General features: G+C 41.8%; 1 protein-coding gene across 3 annotated transcripts in view; it reads right to left on the bottom strand.

The window, feature by feature from the left end:
* UBP1 (upstream binding protein 1) overlaps positions 1–23,164 on the bottom strand; it is a 44,635-nt gene that overhangs the window by 7,300 nt on the left and 14,171 nt on the right. For 2 of the 3 annotated variants that reach the window (XM_074988205.1, XM_074988207.1), the window contains 10 exons: positions 19,348–19,424; positions 17,485–17,590; positions 16,784–16,890; positions 14,939–15,091; positions 14,690–14,800; positions 14,027–14,134; positions 5,954–6,057; positions 4,026–4,080; positions 3,717–3,810; positions 719–809 (listed from right to left, as the gene is read on the bottom strand). In XM_074988205.1, the coding sequence (XP_074844306.1) occupies positions 719–809; positions 3,717–3,810; positions 4,026–4,080; positions 5,954–6,057; positions 14,027–14,134; positions 14,690–14,800; positions 14,939–15,091; positions 16,784–16,890; positions 17,485–17,590; positions 19,348–19,424 (1,006 nt within the window). The remainder of the gene's footprint in view (positions 1–718; positions 810–3,716; positions 3,811–4,025; positions 4,081–5,953; positions 6,058–14,026; positions 14,135–14,689; positions 14,801–14,938; positions 15,092–16,783; positions 16,891–17,484; positions 17,591–19,347; positions 19,425–23,164) is intronic. The other variant, XM_074988206.1, reaches the window with a different exon arrangement.

Here is a 23,164-nt window from a genome sequence, read left to right as displayed (position 1 = left end):
GCATGTATAATTTTAAAAGTAAATGCTTGTCCAAAAGCTGCACGAAGGATTTATTTCAGTTATCTTGCATTAATGGTACTTAAAATTTTGCTGCTCTTCAAGCTATTTAAAAAAAAAAAATACAAACTATTAACCAGTGGCTTAATATAAAGCTCTAGCCTCAGAACCATTGAGTTGGTCTGCCAGGTGCTAGTAAATTTAAAAATGAATTCAACCATTTTACAGTCACTGATACAAAACTTGCTTGCAGTAGAATCCTGGAACACGAATCACTGAATAGCAATAATTACAGCTATTATAAAGACATTATGTTACTAAATATGTATTATCAGTTTCATTTGTCATTAGATTTCTGTATGTTTTAATTATTTAGCAGCCATGACCTCAAAAAACTTAGGTTCTTTATAGCTCACCTAAATGAGAAGTTTTGTCTCTTGGCAACAAACCCATCCGTCTTCAAGAAATCAGTACTGCCCAACTGCATTGCTACCAGTCTTACAGTCTACCTTTGAACTCATCAGTGCCTGCATCATATCTGTGGCCTGCCCTGAAGGTGTACACAAAAGTCTTCTTTTGAGCACATTGCTGCCAACTCGAGACAGCTAAACAGGCATATCTCAACCTAATTCTCAATTCATATCGCCCAAATCCCCAATTGTAAGGCAGGCATGGTACTATGACTGAACCAAACCGCTAAAATGTAAACATCTCATTTTACCTGGATTTCAGTGCATTATACAGCCGAATGCCATCAGCTGGACCACAGATTTGTACTAAGTCCTCTCTTGTCAGCTTTAATAAATCAGCACCTAAAGGAATTCAGAAGAGCAGGATTTAGCACCTTTATTTTAGGACACGGAAATATAATCCAATACTCATTACAAACAAGTTACAAGATCAGCCCTTGAAAAACCATGCAGTTCTGAAAGATAAATACCAACAGCAAGCAAAGCTAAGAGGGAAGTTGGAGAACATTACTGCAGAACAAGTTCTAGCTAATATTAAGAAATAATTACCTGATTTTCAGAGGCAATAGGGCACCTAGCGCCATCTTAATTCAGCACTTCAAAATGTTACCTCCATTTACTAAAAATGCTTTTAAAATATTAGACAGCTATATAGCTAATTCATAACTTAGATTTTTACATGGACTAGCCTGTTTCAGTCAGCTGCAAAATGGAATCAAAAAATAAATCAACACTTCTGTGGATGCATCACAGACTGCTGATCATTACAATATATCTTTTGTGACACTGTTTGTCCTAGGCCACATACACTGAAAATGCTCTGGGTTACACTGCTGTTCCCTAGGAAATCTGTGCATATGAGGAAATTTGGGGGAACAAAGTTACTCTAACACCCCATTACAATTGCTAGACATCTATGTTTGCTGTATCATCACAGAGTAGGGCTTCCCCAAATATTTACCAAGTTCCAGCAGTGTATAATGCTATACCACAAGATCAGCTGCTGTCCACTTCACCTAACCTTCTCTAATATGAATCAGTCACCAAAGAAGAGTCTCAGAAATGGTACCAAGAGCCACATTTACAGGGAAGTAACTATTTCTACTGTCTACCAAGCAAAAAAAGACCACAATATAAAGTGCAGTTCTATGCTGAAAAGGGAATATACAGAAGTGGAACCGTCCTAATAAATAGCGCGCTGCAACTCAAAAGATAACCACTTTACATCCATTGGCACCCCCATCCATCGATGTGGATGAAGATGTCTCCAGCTCATTTTTTTTCAATGCAGATATTCATTTTGTATTCAGAGCCATGCAAATCTGCAGATACCTGCTTTATATCCATGGGTATCTGCCTCTGCCGATAGATATACAGATAACTGTAGATCATTTTTGCAGATGCGGATAGCAATTTTGTATCTGTGCAGGGTTCTACAAATAGACACATCTGTATCCAAGGCTGTCTTCAGAGCCAGATTATTTTACACGACAATTTTCTTTTCAATTTTTTAATCCTACTAACTTTGAAGACCAAACTCAACCATAACATAACACATTCTATTCCATTTTGTTCTCGTGACACAGAACTCTGTATTCAATTTTTAAGGACTATTCCCCTCTACAAATCTACTGAAGACAGTGAAGTTACACAAATGCCACTGAGGCCATATTCTGAAAATTCAGTTCCAGTTTTGCAGAGGAACATTAGACAGTGGGGATCTTTTTAGGAAGGGGAAACTATACAGAATAGGCAGCTCCATCTTAATCAAAATGGAACCAGATTGATGGCACAAAAAAAATTAGGTTTTGGCTGAGTTTTTGGACAATGAGGTGTTCCTAGTTGATGGAATATGGTAGCTATGACATACTTCAACTACCATTCATGTGGCCATTGCATGTTTCCATAAAATGTCTCCCAGGTTGATGAAGATCTCTGGGAAATGTAGACAATCGGATAACACTGTAGTGATGGCACTGCTTCTATAACTGGAGTCAGTAACCTCCCCGGCATGGGTGCCTAGAGTGGAACACAAGCTGATTTTTGTCAGCATGCAAGGTGGGAGCTCAGTCCCGCTCCTCCTCCCCCATGCAGCGGGGAGCTTGCTCGAAGCCATGCTGCCTGTGGAATAACAAAAGGCCAACTAATGCTACCAACCACCACCTAAATAGTAAATCTTTGCATCTTTATTAATGAAGCTGTTGTAAGTAGAACTATTAGTGACTTTAAAAAGTTTCACCAGCCCTTAGACCATACATAATTTTGGAATTCTGCCTTGGGAAGGTTATAGAACCTGATGGCAATTAAAGAGGAAACTAATCAAAGGAGTTCTGAAGAAATTCAGATTTGAAGAAGAAGTATGAGTCAAATGAACATCTGATGTGCTAGCTCATTAACCATATCCTTTTTTGCTGCTACAGGCGGTAAAAATGGACTGGCCACTCCACTCTTCATGCTCTCAGATAGCAGCATGGTGAGGCAGAGAGTGTACATGCAGCTTCACTCCAACTCATAAAATTGTAGTTACACGCACATCTACAGTGGGATCCCCACTGACAAATGCTCTGAAATGAACACAGGGAATTTCAGTAAAATTGAGAAGTGGTGAATTCAAAACCAATAAAAAAGATTGTTCATACACCATGTGAACAAACAAACTCACTACTACATCGTGTTGCTGAAGTAATATAAATAAGATTAAAAAAAGGATCAACTATACATACAAGAGTAACATCCAGAGTTGTTTTAGTTAATGCCAACACATTTTGGGAAAAAAGGCTCATACTTCAGGACTTCAACCAATCTAACTACTAGGAATTAGAGGGGAGCCTAATTGGGAAGAAGAGGGGCCTGCATTATTTCCACAGCTGCCTTATGAGAAGTTTTTGGCACTTTCTTCTATAGCACCTGGTGCTGAGCTAGACAGACCACAGGCTAATCCAGTGTGTCAGTTCATTTTCTTCCTAAATAAGGAGCACATCAGCATTGAATTGACTTGGTGAACCATTTTTACAGCTAGTGATGCAGAAGGAAGAGCAAATGCAGTTTGACTTTCAGGTGTCAGGTTGAGTTTATAGAGCTGACAGTTTAAAAAAGGGAGTTCCCCCCCCCCCCGTAAGTGAATGTTTGGCCTAGAAATTAAGAGAACACTAAACATTCAATACCACGATACTTTTTATAGAGTAATTTTTCATAGAAGACTAACTCAGAACTTGAGGGAAAACTCTAAATAGAAAATTTAAAAAATACCTGAGAAATTTGAAAAAAGCCTTGTATAGGTAGAAAACCTATGTTTGAGTAACCACTGTTGAGTTTCCTGGATTGTGGCTGAAGGATGAAGTTGCTGTGAAGAAGACAATTTTGAGGTTAATTTTTTTTTAATCAAAATAAATCAACTTGTCTTCTTACAGCATTAAAAACAATTAAGCATCTCATTGGCTTTTACCAGAACACATCAGTAATGAAATCGGTATGCATCACCTACATTTTACTGATTACATACAGCCATTATGTAGTTTAGCATTGCGTAATGAAGACCAAACAGGAAAACATACTCACATCTCCAGACCCTTGAGAAGGTCCATCACCTTGATGATTTGGGGAGGAAGAATTGCTATGGTGGAGAGGTGGAACAAAAACAACAGCATTACTGGATTTTTAAAAGTTAGGAGAATAAAACCATTTAAGCATTACTGAAGAAGGTAATCAATTCCCAAAATGATAAAAGTCCCTATTTTATGGCAGCAGCATGATTCCTAGGTTAAAGGCCACTCACGAATAAACTGGCCTGATGGAGATATGCTGTAAGAAAGAGGAATATCATCACTTAGACTGTGCAAATCACTTGATTCCTAATCTAATCCCTCCTAGTCACCTGAAAAACAGCACCCATAATGAACTCACACATCCAACCATCTATCTTAAAAGGAAGAAATGAATAGTGGTCACAGGACTGAAGAGGTAAGAGAGGTGCTGTCCATCCTCTGATGCACAGGGTCAGTCACAAAAAAGGTAGAGATGCCAGGATCAGCTTTCTGAATACCCTGAAAAAAATTAGTGGTTCTCCTGAATGTTGCATTAGTGACAGTAAATTACACCAACACTTCACATTTATATAGCACCTTTTACCCAAATTGCTTATATTTCATACATACGTCACCACTGTAGAAGCCTGCGACACAGGGGGGCGGGGGGCAAGGGGGCATCAGCTCACAAGTGCGAAACACGAGATACAATAGGAGGCTAATCTTACTCTTACATCACACTCAGATTAGAGAGTGATTCAGATACTGGTATGGAGCTCTATTTTGAGGGCTGAAGGGTTTGCCAAACACACCAAAATATGAACACATTTGAAACATGCAGATATACACATCACTCATAAAAACTGGAAGAGACCAAGAGGTCATCGAGTCCAGTTCCCAGCACTCATAGCAGGACCTATCACCATCCCTGACAGTTTGTTTTTTTTTTTTTAAATCTAACCTGCCCCAGACCCTTGAAAGGCCCCCTCAAGGACTGAGCTCACAACCCTGGGTTCACAAGGCCAATGCTCTAACCACTGAGATATCTTCCCCCATTTCTAAAAGACAAATGATTTAAAACTGCTGTTTAGATTACTTAATAAGCCTTCCCAGCACAATCTATCAGTTTCAGAGCACGCATGTGCATGTGGTGTTAAGCTTCTCTCTCCAAGAAACATTTCTGTCAAACATCTTTTTCCCCACTCCTCAACATCCAGTTAGGCCAGTTTGAAAGGGTAAAATGTGTCATCTGCCATTGTCATGGTGTTTGCTTTTCGTACACCAGCATAGCAAAGACACAAGACTATTAATGTTTTCTGTAAGTGCTTCAACTACAGCACCTACAGTCAGTAAGCCACCACCCTTGAAAAAGTAGAAACACAAAAGGACAGACAATACTGTGTTGTTTCACTTATTCCTCCTTATTTCAATGAAGGAGGTGAAGATAAATCTCTTATTTAGCAGCTAACTCCTGATACGTCACAGATTACACTGTAACATTCCCTTCCCTTGCCAAAATAAAAATATAGTGGTACAAACACTTTCATACCAATATAACTATCCACACACAACAGGGAGGCTATACTGCTGCAATTACAGTAGTACAGTTTAAGTAGTCTGATTTTTGTGTTGATAAGGCCTTAGTAATATACCCCCACTAAATGGAAAAGTGCATTATATCAATTGTGCTAGGGTCAGTAAGGTAAGTTTCCAACAATGAACAGGGAAAATTGGATTCCTAGAGCTAGAGAAATCATTTAAAAAAGTTGAAGGTTTCGGAGTTCTGAAAAGTATTAGCCAAATTTCTTAATTTTCCTCTCCCCTTCCCACCTGAATTTTGGGGACTGGCAATCAAGCTCTCATATTTATACTTGATCTCTCTTGAAATTACAGGAAAATACTTCAAACATAAGCTTGCTTTTTAAAGAATAATTCAAATTAAACTACTGAAAGGAAACATACCTGTCTGGGACATTGTAGGTACTATGTTGAGCAGAGGTAAAAGTTGGTGTTGGGGTAGGGCTGTTGTTTACAAATGCTGTAGGAGTATCAGGCCATGGTGAACACTATATGGAGAAAAGAATTTTAAAATGTTTATCCTAAAATCTTCTGTCACTTTGGCAAACAGTCCTACACTCAAAAATCCTCAATTCACTATTACAGAATTTTAGTCTGAGTTTTCAAATAAAGTTTCCTCTGTCCCACTTGTTCCATGCACATATCTGATGCTGACCATGAATTTTTCACTAAAACAAAGCTGTTATACATATTCTTTCCTGTTCCAGGAGGAGAGTCCTACCTATTGTGAAGTTGATTATTGTTGTCAAATTACACAGTAAGATAGTGGTGAAGGAGCCAATGGAAGGACTGCACAAATTATTCTGTTAAAAAAAAAAAAATCTGAAACCCTCACACAAAAAGCCAAGTCAGCAGCAAATTGCTACAGAAGGTTCAATGATAGTGAGTAGAGGTAGAGCCGAGAAATGAGATTTCAGAATGGTATTCAGTCTGTCAGCTTCAAACATACCTACCTTGACAGTGGTCACATTTGTTTTTACTGAGAAATCTACCAGTATTTTTCAAACTATTATTGGATTGAAATTTGAATTGAAATTTAAGAGTGATTTATGATAAGACTAAATGGATGCCCATATGTAGTTCTGCTTTCTGGTGAGTGTCATGATACACTGGGAGTTTTACTCATGAACTGACTCATCACAAGCATTTACCGGTAAGCCCATTGTCAAGTTAGGTCAATATTTAACATAATCTACCACCCAGCTGAAAGACCCTTTAACACTGGCATTTAGTGCTCAAACTGCTTTATCATGATTAAAAATAAATTTAAAAATTATTCATATTTTAATAAGGGAAAGTGCAGAGACACATGGATAAACTTCAAAAGAAGCAGCCAAAGGTGAAATGAACTGAAGGCTAAGACCATGCTAGACATGCCAACACAGGTTTCTGATTCACTCTTCACAATTATGCATTAACCCAAACACAAACTAAGTTTCTGAAAGGCACCTGAAAAGCAAGAGCTAAACAGTAAGCCTCAGAATTTAAACTAGAGTCTATACTTCAAACATGGATGATTCAGAGAATTTGAAATAACTCACATTTTGGGTTTTGAAAGGCCCTTTATCAACTCACTCACAATAACATGAGAAAAATCTTGTACTGTCCACACTTTAAAAAAAAAATTAATCCTTTGTGCTGGAAGCCTGGCTTGACTTACCAACAGTGGGTACACCAACAATCCTAAAACCAGTTAATGTTGCTCGAGTCAAAGGGGCTTGATACTCACATGTAAAGTGGACTCACTCTAGTTGGTGTGGATTTGTGATCTTGTAATTTTTAATACAAAAAATATCATTGTTACAGTGTACAGGACTAGCCAATGCTAGTATTCTAGACTGCAGCTACACTCATACCAAACACAGTCCCTCTTCCATTCATACCTATGGGTCTCGCTCATCCAGAATAAGACGGTAAACTGTTTGGGACAGGAGCTGTATTACACGTATGTACTGTACCTCACACAACCAGGCTTTGATCCCTAATTGTCATCTTAAGGCACAATCACTATAGGTGGCTTGTTTGTTTTGTTACTGATATAGTGATTGTGACAAAACTAACAAGTCACCTATTTCTCTAGCACTAAGAGAAAAGTTTCAAGGATGGGCATGGCCAGGATTCTATAGTCTGCCTGCACTCCAGGGTAGCATCTTTCTATATGTACCTACCACTAAGACATTGTAATTTTCATTTGCCATTTTAATAAATACTTAAAAATCAGTCTTTTCTGCTGAAACTTACTTCAAGTGACATGTTTGATTAAGCTAACTGTTTGATTCTAAACCCACTACAAGTTGTATTTCTTAGTTAAAAAATAAAAAAAAAAAAATCTTTGGCAATGTTAACATTTTAGCTTTTATACCAAATCAGAACAACCTGGGACTCTGGTGTTCTGGAAGTATCACTGCACAGTGGGCTTTTGACTGAACTTAATGAGAAATAAAATCATTTCAGTTGGGACAGTTGGGTCATTTCCTTTATAGATTGTCAAAATTTCCAACCTCCAAAACTGACCAGTCTGATTCACTCACCTACTTTCAGCCATACATTGGCAAAACTACCGCTACTCATTTAGAAATCCAGGGCAGCGGAGGGAAGGCTCAATGCACCTCTAAGTCAAGAGGCTTCACTATAAACAAGGCAAGAATTACACCTGTCTTACTCCTTGGTTGCTTTCCTGAAATATTATTGTTCAAAAGACCTGAATTTTCTGATATCATAATTTGTTAGCAGGTACTACGTGACACTGATTCCCAGTAATATATTTAGAGTACAACATACTTGTTTTGCTTAAAATTTTCAATGTCTCCCCACCCTGAAAGCAGAACATTCAGATTAAAAGTTATTATTGGCTCTCAATGTGCCTGTTTACATTAAGCCATGCTGCCATTACTGTTCACGATATGTTAAAATGAGCAAGAAAATGAATAAACAAGACAGCAGGTCCGAGACAAGACAAAGATATTTGTGTCGACTGCTGCACAGTACAGTGGTTGCTTCTTATCAAAACATCTTGTGTTTTACATCACAGTAGTCAACAAATGAATATCCCTGATTTCAGTTTAACAGTTTCAAAGCTACTAAAATGTCTCAAGTTTTCAATGATCTAATACTTTTCACCCCTCCTTTCTCTACGGTTTGGAGTCAGTGTCATTATAGTCTCATGTGAACTTCATTTCTCTTTAAAGAGCCTGGTTTCATAGAGTTGGTTTGTATCAGATTAATTATTACACGACAACAGCAAGATAGATGCCTGCACTGTTGGAGACATCTAGCGAAAGAACCAGCAATACTTTCAAAGAAGCCACAGTTGCTTTAATCCCATCTGCAATATAACCACAGCTTCAGTCCTGGAACAATCCTTCATTATTCTGTCTTGTGATTGTGGGAGCACGAGCACCTGGTGGCCGGGCCTCACTCGCAAGGCAGAATGACCATACACTCCATCTTGGAACGCTATCATACAATGGCGGGAAGGTCTGAAGCCAGGCCAGGAGAAAAATCTGAAAGTTGACAAGTAGTTGGAGAGTCCCCAAAGAGAACATCCTGACAAGCAGATAGCAAGCCCCCAAAGAGAACAGCTGGGGCTAGTAGCTGGAAGCCCCCCAAAGAGAACATCTTGGTTGTACAACATCAGAAGGTCCCAGGGGAGGTTCAGAAAAAGACCAAGGACAGAGGAAATCTTGTAACATGTTCTGACAGGCCGGGAGGATGGAAAGCCCAAGTTAGGTAACAAACGCTTTAATTGGCCAGGTATCGAACCCCCAAGTAAGAAACAGTATAAAAGGTGATTTAGCAGGGACAAGGGTGTGGGCTCCTGGACACGAGGAGGAGGCTGGCAACTTCCAGTCCAGACAGCAGACCCCGGCCTGATCACCCGGACGTCACCACCACGAGAGGTCCCAACCAAGCCGTATCTCTGACTTGAAGGGCCGCTGTAACGTAGTTGTTGGTGAGATGTGGGAGCATTGGATGTTATTGGTAAGTCACATGTAATTATATATAGTTATATGTAACCTAGTATGTAGCCTATGCCAAATAAATAACTATATATATTAGTTATAACAAGTGTTAAGTAATTGTAGTTACGAATAAATCACTATTGGTAAATACCACTAGCTGGTCTAGCTGGATCTGTATAGAGAATTATTGGGACTTAGAACAGCCACAGGGCATTGTGGTGTTCACAATCGGAGTGTTATTGTTCCTGGTACTCATAATACTGTGGACACCTAGGTTTTAAAGTGGATACACTGAATCACATATTGCTGCTACACTATATCAGGCTGCTATAAAGGTGGGGTGGTTGGTCCCGGGCCACGCGACTTCCCCCGCTGTACCACACCCCACGCGCACCCACGGGACCTGGAGTAGGTCGGCACATCGTCAGTGATATGGAAGGCCCAGTCTCAGCAGCTTGGAGACAGAATTACAAGAGCATGCTTTAACTTTTGAGGCCTGCCCGAAGATCCTCGGTTTCCTTCATAGGAACATCAGGTCCTATTAAAGAATAAGGCTACCAGAAATAAAGACACTTGTTTTGACAGCACTTCTATTGGTTTGTAGCCAGCAGAAGCCGAAAGATTTTGCTGGGGGTTGGGGCAGCACTTAAATACCCGCACTCCTCAGCGCAGAGAGAGACAGGGAGCAGGCAGTGGACTGTCATGGATGGCAGGCAGGCTTCCCTGCCTCAGTGTACTGCTGGCCAGAAGCTGTTGAGCAAGTGCCTCCCGGCCACAGCCTTCCTCTGGTACTGCACCCTCTCCTGCACCCCAGCTCCCTCCCAGAGCCTGGACACTTCTCCTGGACCCCTGTTCCCTAAGCCAGAATCCTCTCCTGCACCCACGCACTTCCCTTCATCCACCCTGCACTGCCTCAACTTCTCCTGCACCCCAGCCCACACTCCAAGTTCCCTTCTGCACCCAACTGCCACCCCACACCCCCTCTATATGAAAGTGCAGCCCTTGGACATTTATTAAAATCCTGAAGTGCCCCACCATCAAAAATTATTGCCCACCCCTGGCTTAAAGTGTCTTGATTACAAGGGAAGAAAGGGGGCAGTGAAGACCTAAGGAAATCATTATTTCAGCCTATTTTTGTCAAACCTAAGGGAAGTTGTGCCTTCCTCTAAAGCATGGGTTCCCAAACTGGGGGGCATAACCCCTGGTGGGGCGTGAATAAATTTCAGGGGGAAGCTACGAGATGAGAGCCTCCCCCCTCATTCTCCCACCCCAAGAAAGAGCCCACTCTCGACTACAGACTCAACTGGTTAAGTACCAATTGAGTCCTCCTTCCTTCAGCATGCGCGATGCTGTGAGCAGCCCCTGCTGTTTTATGTGGGTGACCCTGCAGCCACTATAAAAAGGAGGTGGCTGCAAAGAGACATGTGGAGTGCCCTCCTGCAGACGTGAGTGAGTGAGTGAGGGTTGGGGAAGGGACACAGGAGAGAAGAGGAGGATGGGGGTGTCTGGCTGGGAGGAGGGGGCTGGGGGTGCCTGACTATGGAAAAGGGGAGGGGCAGGGCTCTGGCAGCTAGACCATGGATCTGGCTGGTGGGCAGCTTGCACAGCAGGGGTGCAGCTCTGGCAGCCTGTGCACAGCCAGGAGTGGGGTTCCTCTGGCTCGGATGGGCAGCTGGCAGGAGTCGGTCTGGTGGTCCCATGGCTTGGGAGGCTGGCCTGCGGCTGGCAGGGCTCAGGGTGGTGGGCCCGTGGCTGGCAGGGCTCAGGCCAGTGGGCCCGCATCTCAGGCAGCTGGCTGGGGCTCTAGCGGCCGTCCTGCAGCTGACAGAGCTCATGGATGGTGGGGCTCAGGTGGCTGGCTTACGGCTCACGGGGCTTGGGCAGCGGGCAGGCAGGACTCCGGCTGCGGGCCCACGGCTTGGACGCCTGGCCGGGGCTCATCATCCTTCACATTAAGTTCATTTTTTTCTGTGTTTGATATTAAATTACATTTTTATTAAATTTTTGGGACGGGAAAAACTATTTTTAAAATAACTTTTTTTTAATCAATTGTTGTGTTTATTTTAAACTATGAATTGAATTTTTTGTTAAAAGGGGGATGGATGATGGCAAATAAGAGGTGGGGTGTGTGAGGGTTTCTCAAGTGTCAAAAGTGGGGGGGGCGCGAAGCTGAAAAGTTTGGGAACCTCTGCTCTAGAGCAAGCCCCTGCCCCCAGCCAGGTGCTGCTGCTCCCCCCATCCCCGCACCACAGCCAGCCAGGCACCCTAAACCCCCCTACACCAGTAGTCAGGCACCCTAAGCACCCTGCTGTCCCCTGTAGCCAGGCACCTATCCCCCTCCTTCCAGCCCTGCAGCCAGGTGCCCTACCCGTCCCCCAGTGCCCCTGGTGAATTGCCAGAGCCACACAGACCCGAGGGCTTGGGTGGCAGCTCCTTGGGCACCACTCAGCTCTTGGGGCAGCATGGCTTGGTGCTGGGTGCCTCCTTGAGTGCCATGGCGCCTGAGGAGCCACCGCGTTGCACACAAGGAGCTGCTGTGCCGCCACAGAACCCTGGAGCCACCCATGCGATGCCTGATCCGCCGCACAAGCCCCCAAGCCACCCACTGACCTGCATTCGCCACAATATGCTTCCTTGTTCACCACAGGTGGCGAATGGGGAGCATCTTGGACACCGCAGCTCTAGAAAGCAACCTCTGGCTTTCCGGCACTTAAGAAGGATGCAAACTGAAGAGCTCCTTCCCACATGGGGACACCTGCCTTACAACTACCAGCAGCAACATACGGTAGACCCCACAACTTACATGATTTCCACTTATGCATTTCTTGCATTAATGTGAGTTGAAATCGTGGGTGGCAGGGAGCTGGGACCCAGGTGGCAGCCTGGTTCCTGGCTCCCTGACACTCACGGGAGAAGGGACCCAGGCACAGCCAGGGCCAGCGGACCTGAAGGCGGCAGGGCCCCTTCCCTCACCCAGTCCCAACTTGTCAAATGCAAAATTTGACTTATGCATGGTTGCCCAGGAACGCAACCTATGCATAAGTCAGGGGTCTACTGTACGTTTAGCAGGAGGCCACATTCCAACAGAGTCATCGAACACACGGAGAGAAAAATCTGAGCATTACCATACCTCAAAACACCAAATCTGTTGGAAAAAAACAACAAACAAAAAACACATGGGAACTCCATCCTCACCATCTGGAACTGCTGCCTTCACCGAAGTAGAAATGTTAACACACTTTATATACACTGAGTCCTGATCTTTTTCCCCTGTATACCTCTCCAGATGGACAGCCTACCCAGCAACAGAGGAATGTCTGGGCTGACAACAAATGCTCCAAAAGGAATTTAACAGTTTCAACTAAGGAATGAGGTATTCCAGGCAGCCAGTATTTTACCAAGAACAACTTTAGGTAATTTCAGACAGCTCAATGTTCAGTATCATGTTGACGTATGATCAAATAAAACAAAAAGTTCCAAAGAATTCACCCCGTTGTTTACAGGGCTTGCTTGCTGCATGGCATTTCACAAACAAAGAATGGGCAGGCCCCTTTCCTTGCGAAGCATACAACCTGAACTTCGAATAGCACACGGGAGATGGAATAGGGGGAGGGAATACTGATGGACATAAGTCAGTTAGTTGTCAAGTGTTTTATAATAAGTGTCAAGGAAACACAAACAAACCTGCTGGTTCAGTGAATTAAGTCAATTAAATGACTTTCACGACTGGACATGAATATATATGACCAATTTTACCAACAGGGAGATGCAGGATCATTACTTGACCAGACAAATATGTTGGTAGAGTCTACCTTAGTAATAAAGATGTCAGAAAATATTTATCATTCACTCTAAGTATCAACTTAAATACCTAAAGGTTAAAACTTGACAGGGAAACTACACAATTTACGTATTTGCTTCTTTTAAGCAGACAGATACAGGATTAAATAAAGGCTCCACATGCTGAGAGAAAAGTAGTGCTCATTAACATTAAGCCTTGTAACTGACTGAAGCAAAAGGAGAACAAAATGCACATGACAAGCAGAAACGAAGTAATACTACAAACAACCTCTCTACAACAGTACATGGGGCTTTAGAAGCGTAGATGTATACAGAAACTTACATTAAATGCAGGTGGAAATATGGGACAAAACATACATGCTTTAACTATATGTTGCTATTATCTTCACTTATTTTATATAAAGAAAGCAAATAGCTTTTAAAAAACATTAGCTATTTCAATAAAGGAAATGCAGGTGTAAACTGAAAGCTCTTGGTTTTTAAAAGAGAGTCACACAGTCCCTCTGCAACAATTTGTCTTAAGTGTTAGATTTAGGAAGCATTCCTCACTGAAACAGGGTAATTGCTGTAAACAAGAGGTAATGAAATTAAGGCAGTCAAGAGCTGTTTTTATTTTTGATCATGGAAGTTTCTCCTATATCTAACACTGCACAAGGTATCTTGCACAATGAAAAGGTAAGCAGAAGTCCCTTACAGTGCCTCGCTTTGCCAGAGAATCACCGTAGTCTGCTGGCAAAGTCCGCTTGCTGGACTTTTTCTGCTCATGTTCAACTGCATCTTCAATTATAGGCTCAAGCCTCATCTGGACAAACACCAAAGATCTGGATCAATTTCTTTTCATTATACAGTGAGGAAAGATCTAAAAGCCTTTTAAAAACTTTTGCAATCTTTTGAAAACTGTATAAAACTCACTGGTGTTTAAAATAAAAAAAATGCAAAACCCCAGTGAGGCTCTAGCCATAAACTCAGTAGTTTCCAAAAATATGGTTTTGAGCTCGAATTGACAGGTATAATTAAATCCTGAACCCCAACTTTTGTTTTTTAGGTGCAAGGTTTTTACAACTGTACATGAGACTTATTTTGGGTAGAGCACTGATTGTGCTGAATTCTAAGAGTATTTGAGTACAATATCTACTATATATCCAAGGTAAAGGTACTCAGCAGAATCTTAAAGATTACTGGTGTTTTTCTTTGGGACAAGTTTGTCACATTTAAAAAAAGCCTACCTTAACCTATGTTTATACTGTACCTCTCTCTCCCCCACCCCTTTTTGAGAATATAATTTATTTACTGCTAGTATTTATATCTTGTATCTAGATAATTTTCTTCACAAATACATGGAGTTCCCTTGTGTTACCTCTGAAAGGATTGTGGTGTCATAAGAAGGCTGATACTTTTCTTTTTCATGTGCAGTTCGCTTCTCCATCTTCTCTCTGTCGGTTTTCTGTTTTCTGTCTGCTCCTTTTGGCTAAAAATGAATAGTTGCATGAACAAGCGGATAGAAAGTAGCTTTGCAAGTGACATATGGGCTTAATCAACCAATAGGAAGTAAACCTATTTTCTGTGTCTAAGAAATTTACTGGGGACCATTATTTACAACTATTACCTTAAAAACTTTGATTTGGCAGCTGGCTGAATGCAGATGATCTGTGTAGTCTCCATTTTCAGTCTGCTTAAAAGTGTCAACCTGAATCCTAAAAGGAACTCCTTTTTCACCCCCATGTTTACGTGGGGTAAATTCAGTGCTGATGCAATGTACCTGAAAAACAAAATGAAGAGGTGTTCCATTCTGAGCTTATTTTTCGGACTTTTGCCGCTACCATTATATACTTTTTTCTGACAGGATGAGCAACAATGTATGGCTTATTTAGGAAACAAAATTGGAAATCCAAGGCAGGTAAGAACAAATTCCTGTATCTCTGCCAGGCCCACAAGTCAGTGGATAGGGACAGATTTAATTCTATGAATACATCACCTGTAATCTCTTCAGAAATAATACTTCAATTCCTATCTCTTTCACAAAATTTAAGAACTGTTCTGAATCCTAATCAAATTTGATTAAAAGAAATCCCAGTCAAATTCTCATACTCATCTTAAGACAAAAGAGCACAATAACTACATTAAAACATAATGAACAAAGATTTTTTTCAGGTACTAGTGCCCAGAGAGATAAGTTAGCTACCCTGAAGAATAAGATTTTTAAATCTAATGCCTTGAAATTTCTATCAAAACCACTTCCTGGAGCAATTGTCAAGCCTGACTTAAGAAAGGAGGCTAAAGGAGTAGGTGCCCAAATGACAGTGGAGGACACATACCCAACTTCCCACAGTTTCTTTGAAATACCAGAAGAAAGAGATTGGGTTGATGAGACATATAGTGTCATGGCAGTAAAAAGAGAGCCCTATATGAGGAAACAACATAACAGTCACAATGGTGTAGGGTATGAATGTCTCAGAGTATCACCAACGCCACCACACTACACACTCCCACCAGCCAAAGAGTACGAGTTGGCTAAGATTTACTTCATGCCAGTAGCACATGCTACAAGGTCAAAAACATAACTGAACAAACAAAAGTAAAATGGATGCCTGACCACATTCTACTCCTTGCAGGGAAGCCTGAAACAGAAGTGACATTGTAATAATTGTGCAATTCTTTGACAAAAATTTATTACTGTTAGGGTGCAGTAACACAATATTATTTACTGCCAAAGTGGAAATAATCTACCTAAACTAACAGGCTATGGGACACTGCTAACTCTTGCTTGGCACTTTTTTGCCTTACTTACGTGTTTTTCAGACAAAATTACCCAGAAGGAAGACTATAGCATAATACAAAAGATTCTAATCAAGTCTAATTCCAGGGAGGAGAGGAAAAAAAAGCTATTGTGACTATAATAAACAGTCTATCAAGCAGTTAACATCTTATTAATCAGGTGAATAAGACGACTGAAAATCAGTTTTGAAATTAGTGATTTCAATTGCTTTCTATTGGTAAAACGGATTAAATCACACTTGCGTCCTCACATTATGGCCCTATGGGAATGCATCGTTAGGAGATTAACACCCTATTTAACAGGAACTGAAGAAAGGTACAGTTACTTACAAAAAAATGCTTTGAAAATACACCTCCACATATTTATCCATAAAAGAGCTAATCTTTAGTTTTCATTTAAAAACATTCATATTATTAATCGGTTTTAAAAAGTTGCTTCTGTTCTAAGCTATGTTTAAAAACCCCTCATATACCAAGAAGAAAAGTCAGCTAGCATACCTACAGACCATGCAGTTGCATGGACCTACGTTTCCAAAACTGTTGGCATTTAATAGGATAATTTTGCTTTTTATTAGGATAATTATATACGAAGCAATTATAAAGTACAACTCTTATCACATTCATGACCTGACAAAGACCAAATCTGTACACATCCAGTAAAGCAAAAGTTTCAAACCTGAATAAAGGCAGATGTACGCTTTGCAGGATCCCACAGAAATTCGACTGCATTGAGCTGGCTTGGATTTGTCTTTATATCAATTACTCCAACAGACATTGGAATATCTATATAAAAATGAAAGTATATGCTATAGGAAAACTTTGCACTTAGAGCACTTGAATTGTTTGTTTTGAATAAAAACCTACTAATCTCCAAACTCCATTACAGTCACTTGTACTGTAAATCACCACACAAGAGCTGACAAAATTGCTTGTTTAATGACAGCGGTCTTATGATAAAGATGTGTACTTAATTTCTGGGAAATAATTTGAGGTGGTCGTCTGTTTTACTCTAAAGTGTATAAAAATATGCAGCAATTAACTTTATATGGCATATTGGCAATAAAGATGTTTGTCTTGTGCTCCTGATTACCAGAACACATCTTGTTCTCAAAGAATAAAAGCAGTGTAATTAAATTATTTGGTGTTGCTATTGTTTTCTGTTATGTTAGATAAAGGCCGTCAGAGATTTCTGTGGAAAACTCAGAATATAACATTGCTGAAGACATTTATATAAAACATGTTATCCTAATACAACAAGCAGCACATTTACATTGGTAAGTATGTTTTTGGTGTACCCACTGTTGATATATGAACCCATGCTATTCACATTAAGACCGAGTCTCCTAATTTAACCCCAGATAGCAAAACAACTAGTACCTAAGTCAAGAAGTCTGTCCCCAGGGCGATTCCACTTCCAACCTTCCAGCTGCTGGTGCTCTGTATATTGCAACCTTCTATCATGAAACACAACTCTTATGATGCTCTAGTCAGAAGACAAAATAGTTAAAAATTAGCCTTAGAATCAGTACACATTAAAAAGGAGATTAAAAATTAGTAATATTCTGAAAAATGTATTGGTGATTAGTACCACATTCCTTTAGAACAAAATAAAAGGAAGGCACGTAATCCAACTTTATTTAGTATACTGTCCCAGAACACTTCAGCTTAACTAACACAGAAACAAAGGTGATCAGAAGAAACAGGAACCTGAGAGCATGGGGTTCAGATGTAATATGAAGTGAAACGGAGAGCTGATGCACACTCTTCTTGTAAAGATTGTTGCAGATTATTTTAAAGAGAATAATGCTCTCTCAATAGCACAGTGGCCAAATTACATGGATACGGTGAGGTTAGGGTTAGAAAATCAGAAGCGGAATGGGGCAGGGAGCCTGCTGTCTTAGGGCTGGCTCAGCAGCAGAAGCTGAAGTGATGGACCAGTAGGGGGAACATCTGACCACACAAGATGCAGCTTTGTCCAGCCACCAGCTTTGCACACCCACCACACCCCACTGGCCACTGGACTCCTCAACTCACATTTGATGGGTAGGCAGCCAGCAAGCAAGGGTCTGCCAATACTGATGGGTGGGGGAGGGGGACACAGCAAATATGGGAAAAATTGCCTGTTTTTAAGAAACAGCTGAGACACCTGCAGGAAGGCTTAACACTGGGACATCTGATCACAAAGCAGACATCAAGAATGGTAACACACAGAAAGCAGTGGGAGAACATGACTGGACAGACAGTCATGGACATGAAAAACGCCATACTCAAACAAAAAACCCCTTCTGAACCAGGCTGCAACATGAGATAACAGGAACTAGGAATGACTCCCTCATTACAATAAGTAATTTTCCGCTTTAGGTATTCTCATCTTCTTATCCACTTCCACCCTGATTGAGTTAGCTTCGATGGAACACATCTCTGTAGCCCTAGCATGTGGTTATTTTTCTTTCCCTTCATGCATGTGATAAAGTGAACCGCAACTTATGCCATAATAAAATTGTTAGTTTGTTTGCCATTGGACTCCGTTGTTTCTGCTGAAACAGACTAACACAGCTACCTTCGAAACCTATACACATAGCGTTCTTCCCTTCTGCCAGCAGGGTGGATCAGCTGAAGGTAGAAACCTAATATGAAGACTAAAATAATATCTTTTTTAGAACCACCATCTTGACAGCATTCCTTCTCAATACAAACAGATTACAAACCAGAAGAGATTACAAAGCTCAGGGCTGTTTAGCTTACGACAAAAAAGACTTCTGAGGGCACGGGGAATATGACAGCAGTCCAAACATAAACGAATAGTGTGAAAAAACAGAAATGCTATTTACCCTTGCCCACAATGTTCTAACCTCTATAACCCTGATCGTTGTAGCTGCTCTTCTCAGAGCCTTTTCCAGTTCCCCTCTATGCTTTGAGATGGAGCAACTGGACAGTTTTCAACATGTGTGAACATCAGGGATTTAATATACCATTTAAAAGTTAAGATGCTCAGATTTGACTGTATCCACTATTTTCCTTTAATACTCCCTGGCTCCCACCCAGACTAAATTGCAGGATCCTTAACCTACAAGCCGTGACAGTCTCTAAATTCTTTATGGTTAAAGGAGCATGTCTGGGGGAGATAGTGTCACACAATTCCCCTGTTGCAAAGAGTAGAAGAAAAGTTGAAAACCACCAGGCTAACTCAGCAACTAGTAGTACTCCCATTAGTATTACTGGGGGAACATCTCTACTTACCTTCACCAGTTTTCCACTGATCTCAGGCATGTCTCCAATCTTCCGATTATCTAGCATCCGTATTTCATAGGACTGACCTGTAGAAAGATGGGTAGAAATCAATAAAAAGATGAGCTACGAAGCCTCTCTCCACATTCAATACAGAGATTATTTAGTTTATATTCAGCATGTTGTAGTAACAAAATTAGGGAACTCTTACAGGGAGTTTTCAATACACAGCTGGTTGCATAAGACTAGAGTGAAACTTTTATGATGCTGTTGAAACTACAAATACTTGCAATAGATATAAAGTAGGATACCAAGGGGATTAAAAGTGTTTATTCCTATTTGCCACAAAGGAACATACACACTGACAGTTAAACAACTTCATAGGTCAAACAGCTGAATGGCAGTACGTTGATGACAGAATAATCTCATAAGTACCACGTATTTTGATTGCAAAGGAACGAGGTTTTTACAATGATTACAGCTACATTTATGCACTAATTGCCTATATTTTAACTTACCTTTAAACACATGCTGCCTCTTGGGGGAATAAAACCCTTCCTGGAACATTCTAAAAATGGCAGATATTTAAAAGACTTAGTTACCTGTTATTTCATTAGGTGAGAGTTTGATGAATCCCACTGCTATGATATAAGTGAGTTTGTTTCAGTATGGGACAAAGCTAAGAGAAATTTATGTAAAAACTGATAAGGAGCATTTTTCCTCCTAAACTAGAGCACTACATGTTTGACAATACTATGTTTGTCCCTATTCAGGGACTCTGTACCAAACAGAGATCTTAAAAGGTTCACTAGGACCCGCTGGATTTACTCCACAACAACAAGTTCTCTTAACCTTTCTTTATTCCCCAACACCAACTGCACAGATGTTACATTTGCTGGCTTGTCTTAGCAGACCACTACCAGCAAAAGAGAAGCTATAAGCATCAGTTTTACATCCATCACACAGTGCAAGAACAGCACAAGTAATTTGGGAATTACTCATCCCACAGTCAAGCCATTGCTCCACAACTCTTATGAAGAAATTACTCCTGGCTAGGAGCTTCCAGTTAAAAAGTATGACCGTGTGCACCAAGACCATGTCTCTATTTGTATGTGTGTGCACATACCCAGATGTACGTAGGTACTCTTTCACATTGTAAGCACTTGATATGTACCATAGAAGAAAAAATGGAAAATCTAATAGTTTAAAATGTTACAGTATTCAGTAAACTGGAAAAAAAAGTTCATATACTTTCTCATAACTCTTACTCTTCGAAAACAACAAGAAGTCCTGTGGCACCTTATAGACTACCAGATATTTTGGAGCATAAGCTTTCGTGGGCAAAGACCTGCTTTAAGATGTTCTGTTCATGGTCATTGCAAATAGGTGTCTGCATGTACACATTAGCCAGATCTTTTCCCTAGCAGCTAGCCCACCTATTCCGATAGTGAGGAAGGAGGGCAGATGTTGTAATGGACACAAAAACCACATTAGGGATGTTAAAGGTTAGTTGATATAGTAAACCCTCGAGATACGTGCAACCAATGGCTGCCACCTTTGACAGGAGCGGCTTCCTAGTTCCTGAATGACAGAGAGCTGGGAACCAAGCAGCAGCCTGGCTCCCCAGCTCCACTCTGGTCAGTTTCCTGGCTCCATGGAGTGGAGGGGAGCTGGGAGCCAAGGTGCCCCTGGTTCCTGGCTCCACTCCACTGGCTGGAGCCAGGAAACTGACCAAGGCTGCTACTTGTGTCAGCTTCCCTGCTCCATAAGGGGAGAGGAGGTGGGAGCCACCAGGCAGCCTGGTTACTGTCTCTCCACCTGGGAAACTCACCAGCCATGCACTGGTCAGTTTCCTAAGACCTGCAAGTGGCAGGGAGCCTGGAACCAGGCTGCCCCCTCATCCCTGGCTCCCTACCATGCTGGTAGGCTGGTCACTTTCCTAGCTCCTGCACACCCACCACACCCTGAAGCCTGGTTCCCATGTCCTTTCGACTTGCACAAAAATGTGAGTTATGTGGGGATTGCAGGAACGCAACTCAAGGGTTTACTGTATGGGCTAACGCAGCCCCCTGCTCGCCATGGGCAGGGAGATGCTCTAGCCCCAGAGGCTTGCCACAGGTGGGGGTCACTCCAGCCATGCAGGAGTAGCCCTGTCCACAGCAACCCTAGGAGGAAAGGGGAAGCTGGAAAGGCTGTGGATAGGGGCTACTCCAGCCCAGTAAGAGCATCCCTTGTCTGTGGCCTTCTCAGCCACCACCCCCCACCAACCCATTTAATCAGTTAGACCTAGCATTTAACTGCTTAACCAATTAAAGGATTTTACATCCTGACAACACATCTCAAAGACCAATTGTTATGAGAAAATACATAACTTTTTCTCTTCAAGTAGTTGTTCATGTGCTTTCCAAATAGGTAAGTGCCAAGCCTGACTTCGGAGGTGGGGTTGGAATCCTCGTACTGACTGGATTACTGCTGTGTCAAATGCTGCATCATTGCTAGATTGATGGGTGCTACCTAATGGGTTGTAAACATGTGAACAGGTGACCAAGTTGCCAGTCTACATATTTCTTGGACCAGGATCCAAGCCCAGAAGGCTGCTGAAAAGGACTGCACTCTGGTGGAGCGTGCTCAGAGTGGCAGACGGGGCATCCCCGATACACAAAGCTATCCATGAAGAAATATGCTGGGCTGAAACAGGTAGGTCCTGCTTTCTGTCTGCTGTTGTCACAAACAACTTGGTTGACTTCCTGGATTGGTTAGTTCTAGGTGAAAGGCCAGAGCCATTTTTACGTCCAGAGAATGGTGTGCGATTTGAGTTACATAAAAATGGAAGAAAAATGTCTTGATTCATATGGAAGATGGAAACCACCTTGGACAGGACAGCAGGGTGGGATCCAAGCTTTCATTTTGTCACTATCAAACACTGTGAAAGGTGGCTGAAAGGTCAGAGCCTTAAGATCAGAGGCTCTTCCAGAGGCGGTTATTGCCCCTAGAAATGATACCCTGAAGGAAAGGTGGAGCAGGAAGCATGCAGCTAACAGCTCAAATAGTTGACTATATGCTTGAAGAAATAAATTCAGATCCCAGGGAAGGACAGGTGTCTTGACATGTGTATAATGCATCTAGGTGCTTTAAAAAGCAGGCAACCATCAGGTCAGTACATTGAGGGAGCCTTGAATGCCCAGGTGAAAAGCTGAAATGACAGCTAAATGTACTTTGACTGAGGGGCTTGGAAGGCCTCGGTGCTGAAGGTACAGGAGATCATCAAGGATCAAAGGGAAAGGCACTTACATGGCGATAAGCCATGCTGAGCCAACTACATGGAGAATCTTCCATTTGGCAGCATAGGTAGCTCTTGTAGAAGGATTCCTGCTTTCTAGAAGAATCTGCCTCACCTGTGCTGAGCAAGAGTTCAGTGCAGTTTAGCCACACAGTTTCCACATTGTGACGTGGACTGAGTCACGGCTAGGGTGCAGGAGATGGCTGGGGGCCAGCAAAAGCTGTCCCAGGAGCAAGGGGAGGGGAAGTGGAGGCTCCAACAACATATTTAGCAGGGACACGAGCCAAAGTCGACGTGCCCAAGGCAGGGCTGTTAAGTATGACTCAGGCCCTGTGCTGTTTAATTTTGAATCGTACCCAGTGAATCAGGACTGGGTGGCAATGTATGCAACAGTTTAGTTAGTTTGTGAGCTGGGGTGCCGGTGCTGAGGCCAATGACGACAACAGCAGCACAAATCTAGCTGATGCGACCGCGTACGCCCTGGAATGTTGACTTTGAGTTCTGCCCTGGCTATAACGAAAAGCCCAAAGGGTCCAAAAGTGCCACAGA

Source organism: Carettochelys insculpta, chromosome 2, assembly GCF_033958435.1.
Source record: "Carettochelys insculpta isolate YL-2023 chromosome 2, ASM3395843v1, whole genome shotgun sequence".
Lineage (NCBI taxonomy): Eukaryota > Metazoa > Chordata > Testudines > Carettochelyidae > Carettochelys > Carettochelys insculpta.
This window is presented reverse-complemented; position numbering and strand designations above follow the sequence as displayed.